A 17441-nucleotide genomic window follows, 5' to 3' on the forward strand; every position below is an offset into this window, starting at 1 on the left:
CTCTTGTCTCTAGTAGTCCTGTTCACTTCGGGGCTTGTTGATTGAATCTCGTTCCTCCGCTGGCTTAAGGCCGAGTTTCTCACAATGTTGGCCTCTAACTTTGGTCGTGCCGTCCTCAATGCCAAGAAGCGCTTTGCTTGTGCAATCGCTTCCCGAATCCTTGGCTTATTGCACTCTAGTCCTTGGCGAGAATTAAAATAATCATTATTCTCCCCTCTGGGACGCACGGCTTGCTCCCAGGGGAGTTAAACAAGGATGTGGGTCCCTCCTAGCGTACCTGGGGTCCGATGTCAGATGGGTGTCTGCACGGTTCTGCCTGAGGCTCACCTCTGGGAGGTTCAAAGCGCGCGCGGCGGTATTCAGCACCGGTGTTCAAGGACAGCCGGCCCGAGCCTTTATACCTGGAGCCCTGAACGCCGGCCAATGGGCGGGCGCAAGAGGCGCTGCTTGGTAACCCGACGCCAGGCCTTCTGCTGTGCCACGTGGCTAGGTCTACTGCGCAAATTTAAAACATCCAGTTCGTTCTTTCCCTTGCGTGTGGTGGGTCTGTTTTGGTCAGAAACCCTAAATAAACGTCTATTTTCTCACGTGCGAAAAAGGGTGCGCGTCCGGGGTCGGGCGGGGGCCGGCGGGCAGCGCGGGGGTGCTGGCGGGGGCTGCGCCCGGAGCCAGGAGCCGGGCTGCGCCGGGGCCCCCGAGGAAGAGCGACTCCTTTCGGCGGGTGTGCGGGCTCTCGAGCAGCGCGCAGAAGCCGTAGGCGGTGCGCGCGCGCGGCAGGTGCGGCAGGGAGAGCGCGGCCTGCGAGCGCGGGTCCCAGTCCGTGTGCCCCGCGCCGTCGTCTATTTCCCTCGCTTGGATCCAGGAAACCCGGAGTGCAGCTAGGGCGGTGCAGGGCGCCAGTCGCGGGGGGATGCAGAACTCCGGGATGCGGTCCGGGGTGAGCACGTTTTCCCACGCGGCAGGCGTGAGGGCCGGGACTTGGTGGCCCCGACCGTGAAGAGTCCCGTTCCTGCCCCTCAGGAGGCGCTCCGGACCCAAGCGGAGCCTCTCCAGGCACCACATAAGGCGGCGGGTGCCGGTTGCAAGCGACCCTCTGCTGGTGCTGGTCGGCTTGCACTGCACAAGCGTACAGGAGTCGTCAGAGTGAGCCCTGCAAAGCGCAATTCCCGTGTCTTTTCTTCTACTTTAGAGGTGCTTTCTCCTTCCTCCCCTAGGACAATGCAAGCTGCCCTTTACACTACTATTGCAAGCTATGTTTCAGTGATTGAAGAACGATCGTTCTTCTCTTGTCTCTAGTAGTCCTGTTCACTTCGGGGCTTGTTGATTGAATCTCGTTCCTCCGCTGGCTTAAGGCCGAGTTTCTCACAATGTTGGCCTCTAACTTTGGTCGTGCCGTCCTCAATGCCAAGAAGCGCTTTGCTTGTGCAATCGCTTCCCGAATCCTTGGCTTATTGCACTCTAGTCCTTGGCGAGAATTAAAATAATCATTATTCTCCCCTCTGGGACGCACGGCTTGCTCCCAGGGGAGTTAAACAAGGATGTGGGTCCCTCCTAGCGTACCTGGGGTCCGATGTCAGATGGGTGTCTGCACGGTTCTGCCTGAGGCTCACCTCTGGGAGGTTCAAAGCGCGCGCGGCGGTATTCAGCACCGGTGTTCAAGGACAGCCGGCCCGAGCCTTTATACCTGGAGCCCTGAACGCCGGCCAATGGGCGGGCGCAAGAGGCGCTGCTTGGTAACCCGACGCCAGGCCTTCTGCTGTGCCACGTGGCTAGGTCTACTGCGCAAATTTAAAACATCCAGTTCGTTCTTTCCCTTGCGTGTGGTGGGTCTGTTTTGGTCAGAAACCCTAAATAAACGTCTATTTTCTCACGTGCGAAAAAGGGTGCGCGTCCGGGGTCGGGCGGGGGCCGGCGGGCAGCGCGGGGGTGCTGGCGGGGGCTGCGCCCGGAGCTAGGAGCCGGGCGGCGCCTTCTCCACTATATCGACAGTTATTGGGTGGATCGCCGCACGTATGAATGTGAATCCACGGAAGCACTGTACGCGCACCACTAAAAGATAAAAGTCGGGGTTGTCTTATTCTTACCTAATACCGTCCCTGTCCCCCAAAAGCCAGTTTTCGAAGTTTCTTACCCGCTTTCTGGTTTTCAGTCCTGATTTTAAATGCATTTTCTTTGTTGATAATAAGTCACTTGGTACAGGAACCTTATGGAGTGCTGAAAATATCCCATATCTTGATCTGGGTGGGGTTACAGAGGTGTTTCCATATGTTAAAAAATCAGCATACGCTTAAAATTACATACACGATTGTATCTCATACCTTAATTTTAAAAAATCACAACCCACTTCTTAAGCCATGTGTGCTGATTTTTTGATTGGGAAAATATACTCTGGCATACAACTGTGCTGTTGGAACCGACCTTTGAAGGCACCCCGACCACCTCTGGCCTTTCTAGGCTGTACCCACCTGGGATACCCTTTTTCTTCCTTTTGAAAACTGACCTATGCTCATTCTGTGAGAGAACCGCTTCCAGCTAGCTCAGGTTAAAACACCCAAATGTTCAGAATTTGGGTATATGCTATTTCTGCTTAAAATACTGCCTTGTAAGTTAATTGCTTCTTCAAATAATGTTTAGTAATTAAACAAAACAATGTTCAGTGAATCAAATTCATCCAAAGGTAGTTCGAGGCTGGGGCATGTGCATTTTATTTTCAGGATATATATACACAGGCACCGTGCTCGATGATTTACATGATAGTCTCTAGAATTGTCACATAAAGCTGCAAATTATGATTATTCCTAGTATCTTACCATGTTCACAGTGATGGGAAATGGAGGAAATAATGCACATTAGTGGGCATAAATGAGTTGCTTTGGGAATTAAATGAATCTAATAATGTAAAGTACTTAGCATTGTGCCTGGAACATGGTAAGTGATGAATACACAGAAGTAGTGATTATTATTAATGATAATAAAAATAGAAGAGATGCGGTTGAGTGCTGTGGTTAAGAAAACTGGGTCTGAAATTAAATCTGGTTTTGATTGTAGAATGACTCCTTACTATGTGACTTGAGCAAATTACTAACTAAACCTTTCTAAGCCACTGTATCAAATATACAATAGTAGTTGGGACCCTTGAGAGGTAATGAAATTAATGGTGGTATAAAAGAGACCCAGGAGAGCTCCCTCACCCTTCTGATAATAATAGTATGTATCTATAGGGTTGCCATAAGTATATAATAAGATAATACATATTAAGAGTTTAGCATACAGCCTAACATGTACAATGTCTGACATGATATTTGTTATTATACAAGAGAAGAAATGCTCATTAGTTCATTTATTCGTTCAAAGCAATATTTACTGAATGCTTCCTGGGTTTTAGCTGCTATTTTAGGCATGTGGATCCAGGCTGTACAAGATCGCATCAGCTATATACATCCATCGGAGGAGCAATGATGAGGATGAAATATTTGAATTCTGTCTAGCAGAGGCAGGAGTGAGAAGAAACTATTGAACAGGATTTATATGCTTAGTCTTGGTAGGGAGGCAGGGTTGACAGGTCCCTGGGCTTGCCATGCCCTTGATTAGCTATTTCTTTGTCTTTTTATCATCTCCATGCCTGGCCAAAGTTCTTGGAGCAGTGCTAAATCTATGGGAGAATGATTGCCGGATTATATACTTGAGGGTGATGTGCATGTGTTTTGACTCACATTTGTCAGGAGACAAGAGGCTGTTAGCTCTGCAAGTGAGAGCCCAGAGAGCCCTTGGTTAAAATGGTGAGGCTGACAATCTGAGAAGTTGTTAAGCAAAGCTATGTTGTGGTGGGAGAAAGGGAAAAAGCACCAGAGCCTGAGAAATGATTTATGGGTGAAGAAATACAGATTTGGAGTAAATCTGTCCTAGGTTGAATCTGTTTGTGCAACTTTTTAGCTATGGGACTGTGGGCAACTTAATTAACCTCTTTGAATCTAAGTTGTAAAATGAAGGTAATCATAGCTACCACCCAAGACTGTTGTGTTAAACATAGAGGAAATGTCTGGCACACAGTTAAGCGCTGGTGAACTATCAGCTGTTATTATTATACAGGTTTGCTTAGTCGGGGATTTGCTGATTCACACATGAAGTCCTCTAAAAATATTTTCCTTTGTGGCCAAGCAAGGCAGATGTGCTTTGTTTTTATTAACAATTCACCTTCTTCAGAGACACTTTAGAAGCATTTCCTGTGTAATGTTTCTTGAAAACAGCAGGCCCGTCTGTGCGTGACTGGTCCCCTGTGGCCACATTAAGCCTGTTTTCCTTACCTTAGAAGCATGAGCCATGGAGTAAACCTGGGAGGATGGTGTAACAGGGTCAAGCCCCATGCCTGGAACACACAAATGTACTCAGAAGAAGGCTGTGGCCCTTCAGGGCTCACAGCTAGAACCATGGGGACATCCAGTAATGGAGCTCTAAAATAATTTGAAGTAAGCATGAATAGTAGATGACATACCATCCAGGCCAGAGGTGTTCTTGCTGGAGGAGGAAACTGAACAATATAAAGTAGACTTAAAAGATTAATAAATTGGAGTGTTGGGTGTCACAGAAAGCAAGAGAAAAAGAGTTTACAACCAAGTAAAAAACACCAGTGTTCTGGCTTATGTGTCTTTCTCATTCAAGGAAGTAGAGTATGGAGCAATGGAAAAAACACAGACTTGGGAGTCAGGACATTGAGTTTTAGCTCTGACAGTCACTAACTTGTTGTGGGACATTAGCAAGTCCCTTCATTCTCTTTCATGCTGTTCCCACCTGTCAAATGAGGGGGTTGGGTTAGCCAGATTTGTTTTCCTCTGGCTCTCAAATTCTGCAATCCACTCCAGTGCTTTCGGCCAGCTAGTCCTCCTCCTAACTTTTCTGACAGTCCATGATGTTATGCTTATTCTCTAACTTTCTTTTCCAGTTCCTTCTTTTCTCCCCAAATGCCTTTTGCTTCTCTCAACAAAAGGTAAGGAAATAGCATGTGGATATGAGGTAGTGCAAAGTTAAAATTTCTTATTTTTCAGTTTTTAAGCAAGAGTTTTGTGGGGTTTGTTTGTTTTTTTGTTTTGTTTTGTTTTCTTTTGTTTTAGAGAGACAGTGCACACACACATGCCAGTTGGGGAAAGGGACAGAAGGAGAGGGACAGAGAGAATCTTAAGCAGACTCCTCCACAGCACAGAGCCCAATATGGGGCCTGATCTCACAACCCTGAGATCATGACCTGAGCTGAAATCAAGAGTTGGACACTTAACTGACTGAGCTACCCAGGTGCCCCAAGAGTTGTTCATTTTTACAAGTGTTCCTAATTTTGACTTTCGTTTTTAAAATGGAAATTATATTTTGCTCATCTGTTTTTATTGCTCAATCCCACATTGCAGTTTACTTTTGCAATTGTCTTTGTTGTCACATTATTCTTAAACCAGATTGAATGTGAGAACTATAATTACTTTACAATGTTCACTTTCTTTAAAGACCCGAATCCAAATTCCTTTGGAGATAGTGCTATACATCAGAGTGCTAATGGTATTTCTTTACATTACTTTGTTTTGGATTAGGACTGTAAACATCTGATGTCTTCAAGAAGTATGTAGGATTTGGACCATTACTGTATGCAACTTATCAAACTGTCAAAACATACTTAAAAAGGAAAATATTAAAATTAAAAGCTTTTTCTATGTTGTAATAGCATTATTTATACTGCCAATATTAAGCTGAATTTTCCACCCTGAGATTTTCTATTCTTTGATTAACCTTCCAAAGTAAAATCTCCAAGAATTACTACTAGCCTAGCAGTGATTTGACTACAATTATTGAAAGAGAAGAGGGTGGCAATGTTCGGGGAGGTAAAGGAAATTAATGCCTGCTGTGTAATTTTGGGTAAATTGCTTGATATTCCTGACTTATTTTCCTGTAAAATGGGGCAGTACTACTACCAGCATTACTTATCTCTCATATTTTTTGTGAGGATTACATGAATATGCATACCTTGGCATAATAATGGTATGATAGTTCATAAGTTATAACTGAAAATTAATAAAATGGAATAATCCATAAAAAAGCACACACATTATTCTTTCAAAAGTGTAAAGTACCATAGGAGTGCAAGGAATTATTATTATACGAGGATTAGTATTGCCCACTTCTCCCAGCAGATTATGCTTTCTATTTCATTTGCTTGACCATGCTATTCTGCCTACGGCATCTTCCGTATCATCTTGCACTGTTATTCGTACATCCTTCCATTTTTTGCTTAACTGCTTTATGGTTCATGCCATTCCCAACCAGATCATGTTGGTTTTTTTTCTTTGTTTTGGGGTTTTTTGCTTTCCCTTCAGTTGGCCTAGTTGGTGTGAGTGTACAGGGGGAGAGGGATTGTTGGAGGAGGATGGATGGACTAGAAACACCTTGGGGATAGATTGGGGAGTGCGTTCAGAACACTGGAAAGTTACTGGGTGGTTTGGTTTTTTTTTTAATTTTTTTAATTATATTATGTTGGTCACCATACAGTACATCCCCCTGATGTAAAGTTCGATGATTCATTAGTTGCGTGTAACACCCAGTGCACTATGCAATACGTGCCCTCCTTACTTACTGGGTGTTTTTGAGCAGGTGACTGACTTGAGTTCACCTGTGCTTTAGAAAGTAGCTCCCATGGCAGTGTGCAGATGGATGGAGAAGGGAAAAACCGGAGACCAGTTAGAAGGTGATTGTGTGCTCCAGATGAGATGTAAGAAGAATTTAGGAAATGTGGCAAAAGTGGAGTAGACAGGTTTGGCTTTTAATTGGTTGCAGATGGTGAAGGAAAGAAGTGCAAAGTGCCTGCTAGGTACTTTGTCAGGGTGACTGAGCAAGGAAAAAGAAATGGTTAAGGATTTATTTTCTGTGCGTGGGAGTGAAGGATTGAGGTGGATATTGATAGTACTGATTCATATTGGTTCTTCTTTTACATCCATTTTACATAACACCAATTGCAGACACTTTGACTTTTTTTTCTTCTCCAGTGGATTTTGAATTTAAGAAGTGATTTTCCTCTTTGATCCTGTCTTAGTCCAGACTGCTATAACAAAATACTATAGACCGTGTGGTTTAAAAACAACGCAGTTATTTCTCACAGTTCTGAAGATTGGAAGTCCAATATCCGGGTGCCTGGCAATTCAGAATCTGCCGAGGACCCACTTCCTGGTTCATAGATGCCTGTCTTCTTGTTCTGTGCTCACATGGCAAAAGCAGTGAGGGGGTTCTTTGGGGTTTTTTTTTGGGGGGGTGGGGGTTCTTTTTTAAAAGGGTACTAATTCCATTCATGAGGACTTTGCTTAATGACCTAATGACCTAAGTACCACCTTAGGGCACCATCTCCCAATAACAACACATTGGGGATTAGGATTTCAACATATGAATTTGGGGGGACATGAATATTTAGTTGATAGTTTAGGAACGATTCAGTTTTTCAGACAGTACATGTAATGTAGCAAAGCAGTTAATAAAATTCTTGACTACAAATAATCTTAGTCTTTCTTAGATTTATTTCTGTTCACTGTATCTAAACAGCTTTTTGAAATATATTTTAGAAAAAAGTCCTGTTCGCTAAGAGAATTGGTTAGTGGGTGGTTAAATTTTATTAAGGTAGAGAGACTGCACTGTAAAAGCCCCCACTTTCAATGTCTTGCCACACTAGAACAGTTCAATGGTAGTATGGAAGAAAGTGACATATAAATAACAGCCAACCCATACTTAAAGGAAGTACTACGTTTGTTCTTCATTTCCTTAATTAGGTAAGTAACTAAGAAATGGCTCCTAAGTAAACTAAAAGTGAATCAAGCACAGGAGAAGGGTAAGAACAAAATGCATATTCCGTTGCTATTTTACCTTTCATCCTATGATACCGTTCTGTTCCCTCTCCTTTCTCTTTTAAATAATTAAAATTTTCAAGAAGCAAAAAAGAAACGAAGATGTTGCCCCAGGTGGGGTTAATGTAGCAGGACAAGGGTGCAGGATCTCCTTTTCCCCACCTGACGCCCAGGTGAAAGGGTGGTTGCCTAGGAGGCGCTGAGGGTGGACTTGGGCCCTGGGAGGCGCGGGACCCGTCGGGTCGGGTCCGCTCGGGGCAAAACGAGGCGCTGGGGAGCAGCTTTTGCCCAGGACGGAGAGCTCCGCGGACCCGAGGTCGACAGGAGGCGACGGCACGCAAACAGAGCTGCCACATAGATGTCGCTGGGCTCAGTAACTACTGCCCTCCTTTTTCTGGACATCCTTCCCATTTGGTGCCTCGGGCGCAGCTTCCCGTCGCTCCTCCGCCCGCCCTCGGGTGGCTGCGCCCGCAGCTGCAGAGAGAAGGCGAGGTTACTGCACGGCGCCCGCATCCTGGAGTTCCCGGCGGCGGCGGCGGCGCGCCTGCGCACAGCCCGGGTCACGCGCGCGGCGCGGGGGCGGGCTGGCGCCCGCGGGGCTGTCATTCGCAGCGCGCATCACCGCCCTTAGCTGCGCCCGGCGGTTCCGGCTCCTCCCTCTCCCGGCGCCTCAGTCCCACCATGGTGCTGGAGTCGGTGGTCGCGGACCTGCTGAACCGCTTCCTGGGGGACTATGTGGAGAACCTGAACAAGTCCCAGCTGAAGCTGGGGATCTGGGGCGGTAAGCGAGAGGGCGCGGCCGGCGGGCTGCCCGCGCTGGCGGAGGGGCCCACGCCGCGGGCTCCTCCCGCCCGTCTCCAGTCCGGGCCCGGCTCCCTCTGCCGCCCGAGACTCCGCCTCCGGGGAGGGCCCTCGGCTGGGCCCCCTCCCCGGGCGGCAGGTGCGGGGTGCCGGGAGGCCTGTGCCCGCTTCCGCCGCCGTGGGGCCCCGGGTCCCCGCCCGGGGTGGGGAGAGGCGGCAGGGTCGCGCTCGCGCTGCCCGAGTTCCCACCTTTCGCGTCCCGGAGGCGGACTCCGTGCCCTGTCCCGCCCTGCCCTCCTAGGAGGGTCCTCTCGCTGCCCTCAGCTAGCCCGGTTCGCTCCACAGCATTTAGAAAAGCTTTCTCCTCCTGCACCGCGTGCAGTGGGCATGGCTGCGTGGTCCACACACGCTCTAATAAAGTGGCGCCAAGGAAGAAGAAAAAAGGAGATTGCGTTTCGCAGTTACCTTCTCTTGGCATTTTATGGCGAGCAGGAACTGGCTTCCTTCTCTTTAGGATTGCAGGGATTTGGGAAGGGATCTCTTGGCCCTGGAAGTTCATCACTAAAGGCCTCTTTAGTATGGCTTCTCACAGTACGTGCGGCTTTTGAGAAAACGATTTCTTCCCTTAATATTTACTTCGCCTCAGTAAGAGCACGACTTTCAGTTTTGTTTTGGATGATAGAAAAAAATAATTAAAGCCACGACAGGCATCGTCATTAATTAGGTGCGTGCTCAAAACACAAACGTTTGTGTCCTCAACATTGAATGTGTAGAAGTAGACAGTAGTATGCTTGCACACTCTTCGGAAAGATTGATTATTTGCACTGATGGTGCATATTAAGCTTTGGGGATCTTGGGGATACTGTTTCACTCTACAGAAGACTTTTGGGAATTGTGTCAGCTTTGGAAGGAAATCGAAAGAACTACTCAAATGGATGGAACTGCGTTTAATCTAGTCAACAAATAGTTATAGACCAGCCCTGTCCAATAGGGTAGCCACCAGCCACAGCGGCTATTAGGCACCTGAAAAGTAGTTAGTGCGAATTGAGACTTGCTGCAAGTCTAAAATTACATGGAGTCTGGAAAATACTCGGTAGGAGCAATAGTGTAATATCTCAATCTTCTATGTTTATTATATGTTGAAATAATATTTGATTATATGGGGTTAAGTACAGTATATTATTAAAATTCATTCCCCCGTTTCCTTTTCCTTTTTAAAAAACTTGGTTCTTGGAATTTATAATTACGTATGTGAACCATGTATTTATATTGAGCAATGTTGTTATAGAACCAGGAGTACTGCCCTGGTTGGGGAGGAGCCTTCTTCGAATAGGTCTCTGATCATTTGATTGGTTCTGTGTGGTTTGCCCAACACTACATTCTTTGTTTACATGCCCTCCCCCAACGCTAATAAAATGCAAGAGAAAGCGAAGTAAAGGAGGAGACACTTAAGGAATTAAATATACAGTGCCTTCTGCAGGATTCAACTCCTTGCTCAGGATACTGTTGAATACAAATTATTCTTTCTAGTCTGTAAACATTATTTTTTAAGATTTTTATTTGAGAGAGAGAGAGATTGATAGAGAGCACGAGCTGGGTGAGGGGCAGAGGGAAAAGCAGGCTCTCTGCTGAGCAGGGAGCCTGATATGGGGGTGGATTCGAGGACCTCGGGATCATGACCTGAGCCGAAGGCAGACACTCAACCGACTGAGCCACCCAGGCACCCCTCTAGTCTGTAAACATTATTTGAAATCTGAAAAGGCACTGGGGTAGCATTTAGGAAACGTGGGTTCTCGGTTGTTGTGTTGGACAAACACTAACCTTCCTCCTTGTTCGTTTCTTCATCTTAATTTAAACTTCAAAAGAAAAAAAAATCGTACCAGATAATATAATATTCCTATGTGGTCACTACTCAAAATCATCTACCAAGTTAAAACACTGTGCCCTATTTACGTCAGATTTTTTTTTTTAAAGAAATAAAGTTTATGGATATAGCCAAAGATTTCTTCTCTACCAAATCTTTCCTTTTTCTTTAAAATTGGGAGTTGAAATAGGTAACATCTGAGGGTCCTTCCAGTGCCAGTACTCTGTGATTTTAGTTGTAAATGTTTTTACTATGAAATTGTGAATGCTGCCTGGGGAATTTGAACTTTTTCACATCTGAAATTAGAATGCCACAATATTATGTCATTTATTCCGTTCTTTTTTGGTGGACTGTAGGAAAAGAAACTTTATTTTCTTTCATCTCATTTTCTTTCTTTTAGAATGAGGAATGCTGCCAGTGGCAAACATCAATTTTATAGTAGGCCTGAGAAAATAAACTCCTTTCTTTCAAGAATTGTATCCATTGGAAGTCGAATCTGGGATTCCCTCAGCTTTATCAGCCTACATCTCTGCTTCTATGAAGTTTTGCTGCTTTTTATTTTTGTGGTTGTTATAAAGGAAGGTTTTATAGATCTTTTTCAATATATTTTCTTTGTGACACAAATTCTCCCATTAAAAATGAAAGGCAAGATATGTGAGCTATTTTTCTTCTCTGAAAATATTCCTGAAGAAATTTTAACCTTTTATGGTAAACAAGTGGGTGTATTAATGAAATAGCTGATATTTATGACATTCATGATATTGACAAATTTTATAAAGAATTGAAAATTTTATATAATCTTATTTGAAAACTATTTGTTTCAGTAAATAAGGTTTATGTGTCGTAGAGTTTGGCTGTTTCCATTGTTTTTGTTGTTGTTTTGTTAAATCTTTACATCCTGGGACACCTGGGTGGCTCAGTTGGCTAAGCATCTGCCATCCTTTCAGGTCACGATCCTGGCGTCCTGGGATCAAGTCCCACATCGGGCTCCTTGATGAGAGAAGCTCCTGTTTCTCTCCTTTTGCCTGCCACTTCCCCTGCCACCCCCCCCCTCTGACAAATAAATAAAATCTTAAAAAAATTTTTTTCATATCCTGAGAAAAGAATTCAGCCTGTGAAAATTTCACAGGGCTGATCTCACTATTCTTTAGAAACAAATGGAAAACTAAATTGAAACATCTTAACTGGAATATTTGACTAGACTAAAGCAGTGGTTTTCAGCTGGACATGACTTTGCCCCAAAGGAGTATTTGGCAATGTCTGAGACATTTTTGGTTGTCACACTGAGTAGTAGAGGTGTGCTGCTGGGATCTAATGGGTAGACCCTAGGCGTATTGCTACATCCTGCCATGCACAGGACAGCTCTCCACAACACAGAATTATCCAGCCAAAAATGTTTGTTGAGGAACTCTAAGGAGAATATTGAGGTTGTCTTCTGCATTTTTAAGAGAACTTCTGGGTGTTGAACACATAGTAAGAAGTGAAAAAAGTACTTAGAGGTTGTATGTGCCTCATGAAATTTATAATTTAAGAGAGAAACATGTCTTAAGTGATGGAAAGGTATCATCTTGTTAAAAATGCAAAATCTTTGGATGATATCAGGAAGTAGTTTTAAAAGTCAAAATATTGTGTGAACAATTTGAAAAGGATTGTGGTGTGCATATATTCATATATACATAGACATTCACAGTGAAATTCACGATAAACAAGAAGTTGTAGAGTAAAAAGGATGGGGAAATTTTATTTGAAAGTCTAGAATCAGGAAGTGTACTATGGATATTGCCTTTAAATTGGAGAAGCAAAAAAACTGTCTTTTCCTTTTTTCTGTTTTTGTTCTTTTGTTTTTTATTTATTTATTTGACACAGAGAGCACAAGCAGTGGGAGCAGCAGAGGGAGAGGAAGAAGCAGGCTGTCCTCTGAGCAGGGAGCTCGATGGGGGGGGTCAATCCCAGGATCCCGGGATCATGACCTGAGCCAAAGGCAGATGCTTAATCAACTGAGCCACCCAGGCTCCTCAATTCCTGTGTTTTTTTTTTTTTTTTTTTAACAGTGATTTAAGCAGAATGATCTTTTAAAAAATCTTGCTGTTTAGGAAAATGAGGCCCTGATTATTTACTAGTTGTGGGACCCATAGGCAAAACATTTTCATTCTTTAAGCCTGTTTCCTTATCTGTAAAATGGGGAAATAGCATCCTGCTTGTGACTAAATGGTGTGATATCCTTTGTAATTATAATTGTTAAACTGTTAATACTGATAGTAATAGTGAGGATAAACAAACCTAGCTGAGTTATGGAAAGCAGCCTGCTTTGTTTTATTTTTATGAGTATGTTTCTTCTAGGCTTCAAACTTAGGGCTTTCATATTCTGTAGTGTGCCGGTTTGGTATAGAGCTAACACAACACATCTAAACATTTCTTATTTGCCAAACTTCTTAAAAGAAAAAAACCATTTGCATTTGAATTTACACTTAAAATACTTATATTTACACTTACATACTTATATGCCAGCTAGTTTGTAAGTCAGGTTTTCAAAGGCTCAGAAAAGTGTGTGGTGGGCATGTTGCTTGCCTATGCAAGTAGGAAGGTTTTTGTTTTCCACAAACCGGTACCTAAAGATAACTTGTACAGCCCTTAGCTATTTGAGCTGTGTCCAGGATATAATTGTTTTAAGAGTGACATGTTTTTGAAAGGGTATGTGGAAACGCCATATCTTTTGCAACTTGGTTTAAGTAGTATTGTTGCAATGTAGAACCCCTGTCAGTTTGATTTTTGAAAGTGACTTACTCTGGAAAGTCAGCAATTCTCACTTCCATTTGACAGGTAGGGTATGCATAGAGGCTATGATGTGTTGGGTGCAAGGAGTGGCTAGAAGCCAGGTGGAGTGCCCGCAGAATTTGTAGCTCTGCAAACCAGGCTGAACCCGTGCTGGTGACTGCACTGTCCTTCATCTCAGGCCTGACGCTTTTCTGCGAGCTGCCAGATACTGTTGGAGTAGAACAGCATAAGGAAGGAGGGATCTAATTCCATCTTTGGTACTGCCTAGTTGTGTAGCTTTTGGCAAGTCACTGACCAGTGACCACTAGTTTCTTATCTGTAAATGAGAAGATTAGACAAGGTCATCTCTTCTGGCTCTTAACCTTTGTGATTTGAACAAGGCCAGAGCAGAGTGATCTCCTTCATTAGTTAAGTCTTTGTGCCACTTGCTCTTACATAGTGGGAAATTGTAATCACTGCATTTTCCTCTTTGTTCTTCCCTCAAATGGTGAGCGAAGAGTCACAGTCACAAAATGCAACAAGTTAAATGAAGTTCCAGTCTCATACTGATATCTGCAAGTCCAAATCTACTGTTTTACCCTGTCTTATGAGGTAGCTGTAGAGTAGCTTGAGAATACAAGAAAAAGCATGCCTCTTCGCTTCTTTTTAACCTTGGCAAATAAAACAGAGCAGTATCTAGATATTTCTAAACTTGTAGAGGAATTTTTTTAGTTCTTTCCTCCCAGCCAGCCCTTGGTGTAGTGAAGGCCACATTTATCAGTAGCTTGTCCTATACTATGTAAAATAAATAACAAAAAGTTTAGTATCGTAATATATATTTAGGCTCAGTTATTATCAAAGCAATGCTTAAAATCTTTAATTGAAAATACCTTACCATGCTTTTAAAAGCATCATAAATGAAAAATCCACTCTTTTCCCAGAAATAAAACTGGAAGTTGGTAGTTTGATAACCATTTTTCTAAGAAGCTCTGCCACACTACTCACTATTATGAGATCCCCAAAATGTTCCTGAAAGGGAGAAAGTTTGTTGGTAATCTGGCAACTTTCCACCTTTCTTTGCCAAGACTTCCTGTTTCAATAGGGAAATGGAAAGAGTAAGAGTCAATTGTTTCCTCTCCTGATGTCTCCTAAGACAAAGTCTCTGTGAACTATTTTTTTTTCTTTCTTCATTCTTTTATGGTAGACTCTCAACACCATTATGTTAGATTTAGACAAAATGTATTGAGCTCTCAGAGGAACATGTGACGGCACAGTCTGTGGGAGGGGATTACCTTTCTCATTGGGGAGGAGGGAGGAGCCAAGGAACCTGTATGCCTCTTGATCTTGGGGTTTTGATTTCAAGCCCCACATGAGGTATAGGGATTACTTAAATAAATAACACTTAAGAGAAAAAGGAGTCTGCATTAACTAGTTAATTTGGGTTGAATGGAAGGATTCAATTGAAATGAATTGCTACAATAGTTTCTTCAGTATTCTTTACTAAAACAGTGGTTATTAAAATCATTTGATTTATGCTTTAAAAAACTGTCAGTCATTTACTTGAGCTCACTTTTTTGGAGAATGAATATTTTGATATACTTTCAAATAAATAATGAGTGTGATATATAAAGGAAGCAAAACAAATACACAGCACTACATATTCTTTTTTTAATATTTTATAATATGTAAAACTAGTTTCATGGAGTAAGGCATGGCATTTTTGTTTGTTGGGTTTTTTGGTTCTGTTTTGTTTTTAAACATAATTTTGAATTAATCTCTGTTTTATGTTAAGAACATTGACGGGGGAGTCAGGAGACACAGGTTTTATTAGCACTGCTACACATTAAATGTATGATCTTAGATAAACCACCTGTTCTCTTTAGGCTTCCATTTTTTTCATATGTAAAGTGAGGGGGAATTAGGTGTAAAGATCCTTATGGTTCTGAATAGTTATAACTTATGAATTTCTTTTGTTTTTGTTTTTGTAAAAACATAGACTTTTGTAAAGTACTAAAATGGTCATTTTGCAATGCCATCTCTTCCTTCTGTGTTTTCCACTGTGGCACTATCCTTTCTTCTGATAATCCTCCTAACGTAAACCTTAACTCTATCTTTACTTACTGGTTTTGTCCTAGTTAGTTTTACTGATTTGAGTTTCCCTTTTGGTTTTGGATTTTTTTCACACTCTTAAAATGCAAAGACCAAAAGTGGATCCACCAACTGCACAGGCTTCTCAACGTATGGCATTTGTTTCTCCTGAAGAGAGATAGAATTATCTTCAAAATTAAAATTCTCTACCCATTCTGCTCTGCTCTTTGGGAGACAGTGTGATGTTCTGAGCAAAACACTGGGCATCAGAAAATTTGAGCCCTGGCTCTACCAGTTACTAGGTTGACATAGTGTCCTTAGGCCACTCATTTAGTCTCCCCGTGCCTCAGTTTCTTTTGCTTGATGTCTACATCCTATCTCCTTCATTAGAAGACTGTGAGGATCAAGAAAGGTTATAGCTCAGAGAGTTAGAACGATTTTATGTTCCTATTGTAGTTGTTCTATGCCAGTATAATATGCATTCTAAATCAATTATGTCAGTGTTTATTTTATTTATTTATTTATTTTTAAAGATTTTATTTACTTATTTGACAGAGACAGCCAGCGAGAGAGGGAACACAGCAGGGGGAGTGGGAGAGGAAGAAGCAGGCTCCCAGTGGAGGAGCCTGATGTGAGGTTCGATCACAGAGCACCGGGATCACGCCCCGAGCCGAAGGCAGACGCTTAACGACTGCGCCACCCAGGCGCCCCTATGTCAGTGTTTATTGAGCGCCTACTATGAGGAGAATCAGTAAGGAGTTTATAATCAGGTTGGGGTTTTATATAGTTAAGGACCATAAGAAAGGTATAGCTAAATTTCTGTGAAAGTTCAGGAAGATTTTTTCTAACTGGAGGAACTTAACATCAGTACTGTCTTTCTTCATTTATTTTGTTGGCTCTTACTGAGTTTTAGAAGCCATTCTTGGATTTAGACTTGTTCCGTATTATTCCAGTACCATTTCATTTGTGTTCGTAAATGTCTTAACTTGGTTGTTTTCTATAATTTAACAACCATTTCTTTTTCTATTGTATTTTTTTTGCGATGACTCCAACTCTGCTTACCTTGGTGTCATTTGCTAATTTAATGGATTTACCAACATTTTTATCTTCTGATTCTTTAGTAAAGGTTATTAGATAAATTTTGATCCAGGATTTACCCTTTAAGGTACTTCTGAAAATACCCTTTAAGATTAACTTTGGGGCATCTGGGTGGTTCAGTTGGTTGGTCATCTGCCATCGACTCAGGTCATGATCCTGGGGTCCTGGATTGGAGCCCAGAATGCACTTGGCTTCCTGCTCAGCGGGGAGCCTGCTTCTCCCTCTGCCCCTTCCCCTGCTTGTGTGCCCACGTTCTCTCTCTTTCTCTCTCGTGCAAAAATCAATCAATCAATCAATCTTTAAGATTAAGTTTGAAATTTTGTGTGTCACTCCCTAGCTATGTATGCTCTTCAAAGTATTTCTAGTTTATTACTGAGAGTCATAAGATGAGAATGAGAAACCTCTTCTGAAACATACTGCACTTACTGCTTGCTCTCATCCTTTAGGCCTGTCAGTCCATCATAAAAGGAAATCGCTTCATAGAACTTCCTTACTTGTCTGTCACCATGGTCTCCATGGAACTTCTCCATGAGATTAGAGACATCTGATTGTGGGATTGGCTTTAGTGCCCTCTTTGCTGGCAGTGTTAAGTTTATCTAGTTTATCCATCTCCAATTATTATTTGTTCTTTTTCTTGTTTGTTTTTTAAGGTTTTGACACAAATATTTACCCTTCCTCCAGATTTTCAGGAGCTTTCTATGGCTTCTGTTCTTAGCCCTATGAACTGGCTATAGCAATAAAGTTATTGCTTATATATAGAATTATTATGTTATCTTGAAGTAAAAACAGGAAATTAAATATTAACTTTTTCCTTAGTATTCAGTTAAATATAACATGGTTGATATTTAGTAGGGGGTCTGCTTTAATCTTAGTCTCATAAATTATTTTTTACATAAACAATTTCTAACATTCTGAGGATATAGGCAGTTTAACTCCTGCATTATGTATCTGCTGAAAGGCATGAAGTTTAA

General features: G+C 42.6%; 2 protein-coding genes across 2 annotated transcripts in view; one reads left to right on the forward strand and one right to left on the reverse strand.

Annotated features, from left to right (window-relative positions):
* LOC121100187 (C2 calcium-dependent domain-containing protein 4A-like) overlaps positions 1 to 1062 on the reverse strand; it is a 1496-nt gene extending 434 nt beyond the window's left edge. The window contains exon 1 of the mRNA XM_040620418.1: positions 589 to 1062. Coding sequence (XP_040476352.1) covers positions 589 to 1062 — 474 coding nt within the window. The remainder of the gene's footprint in view (positions 1 to 588) is intronic.
* A 7366-nt stretch (positions 1063 to 8428) lies between these two features.
* VPS13C (vacuolar protein sorting 13 homolog C) overlaps positions 8429 to 17441 on the forward strand; it is a 171127-nt gene continuing 162114 nt past the window's right edge. The window contains exon 1 of the mRNA XM_040620561.1: positions 8429 to 8646. Within this exon, the coding sequence (XP_040476495.1) occupies positions 8547 to 8646 (100 nt within the window). The 5' untranslated portion in view covers positions 8429 to 8546. The remainder of the gene's footprint in view (positions 8647 to 17441) is intronic.

Source organism: Ursus maritimus, unplaced genomic scaffold (assembly GCF_017311325.1).
Source record: "Ursus maritimus isolate PB19 unplaced genomic scaffold, ASM1731132v1 scaffold_35, whole genome shotgun sequence".
Taxonomy (NCBI): domain Eukaryota; kingdom Metazoa; phylum Chordata; class Mammalia; order Carnivora; family Ursidae; genus Ursus; species Ursus maritimus.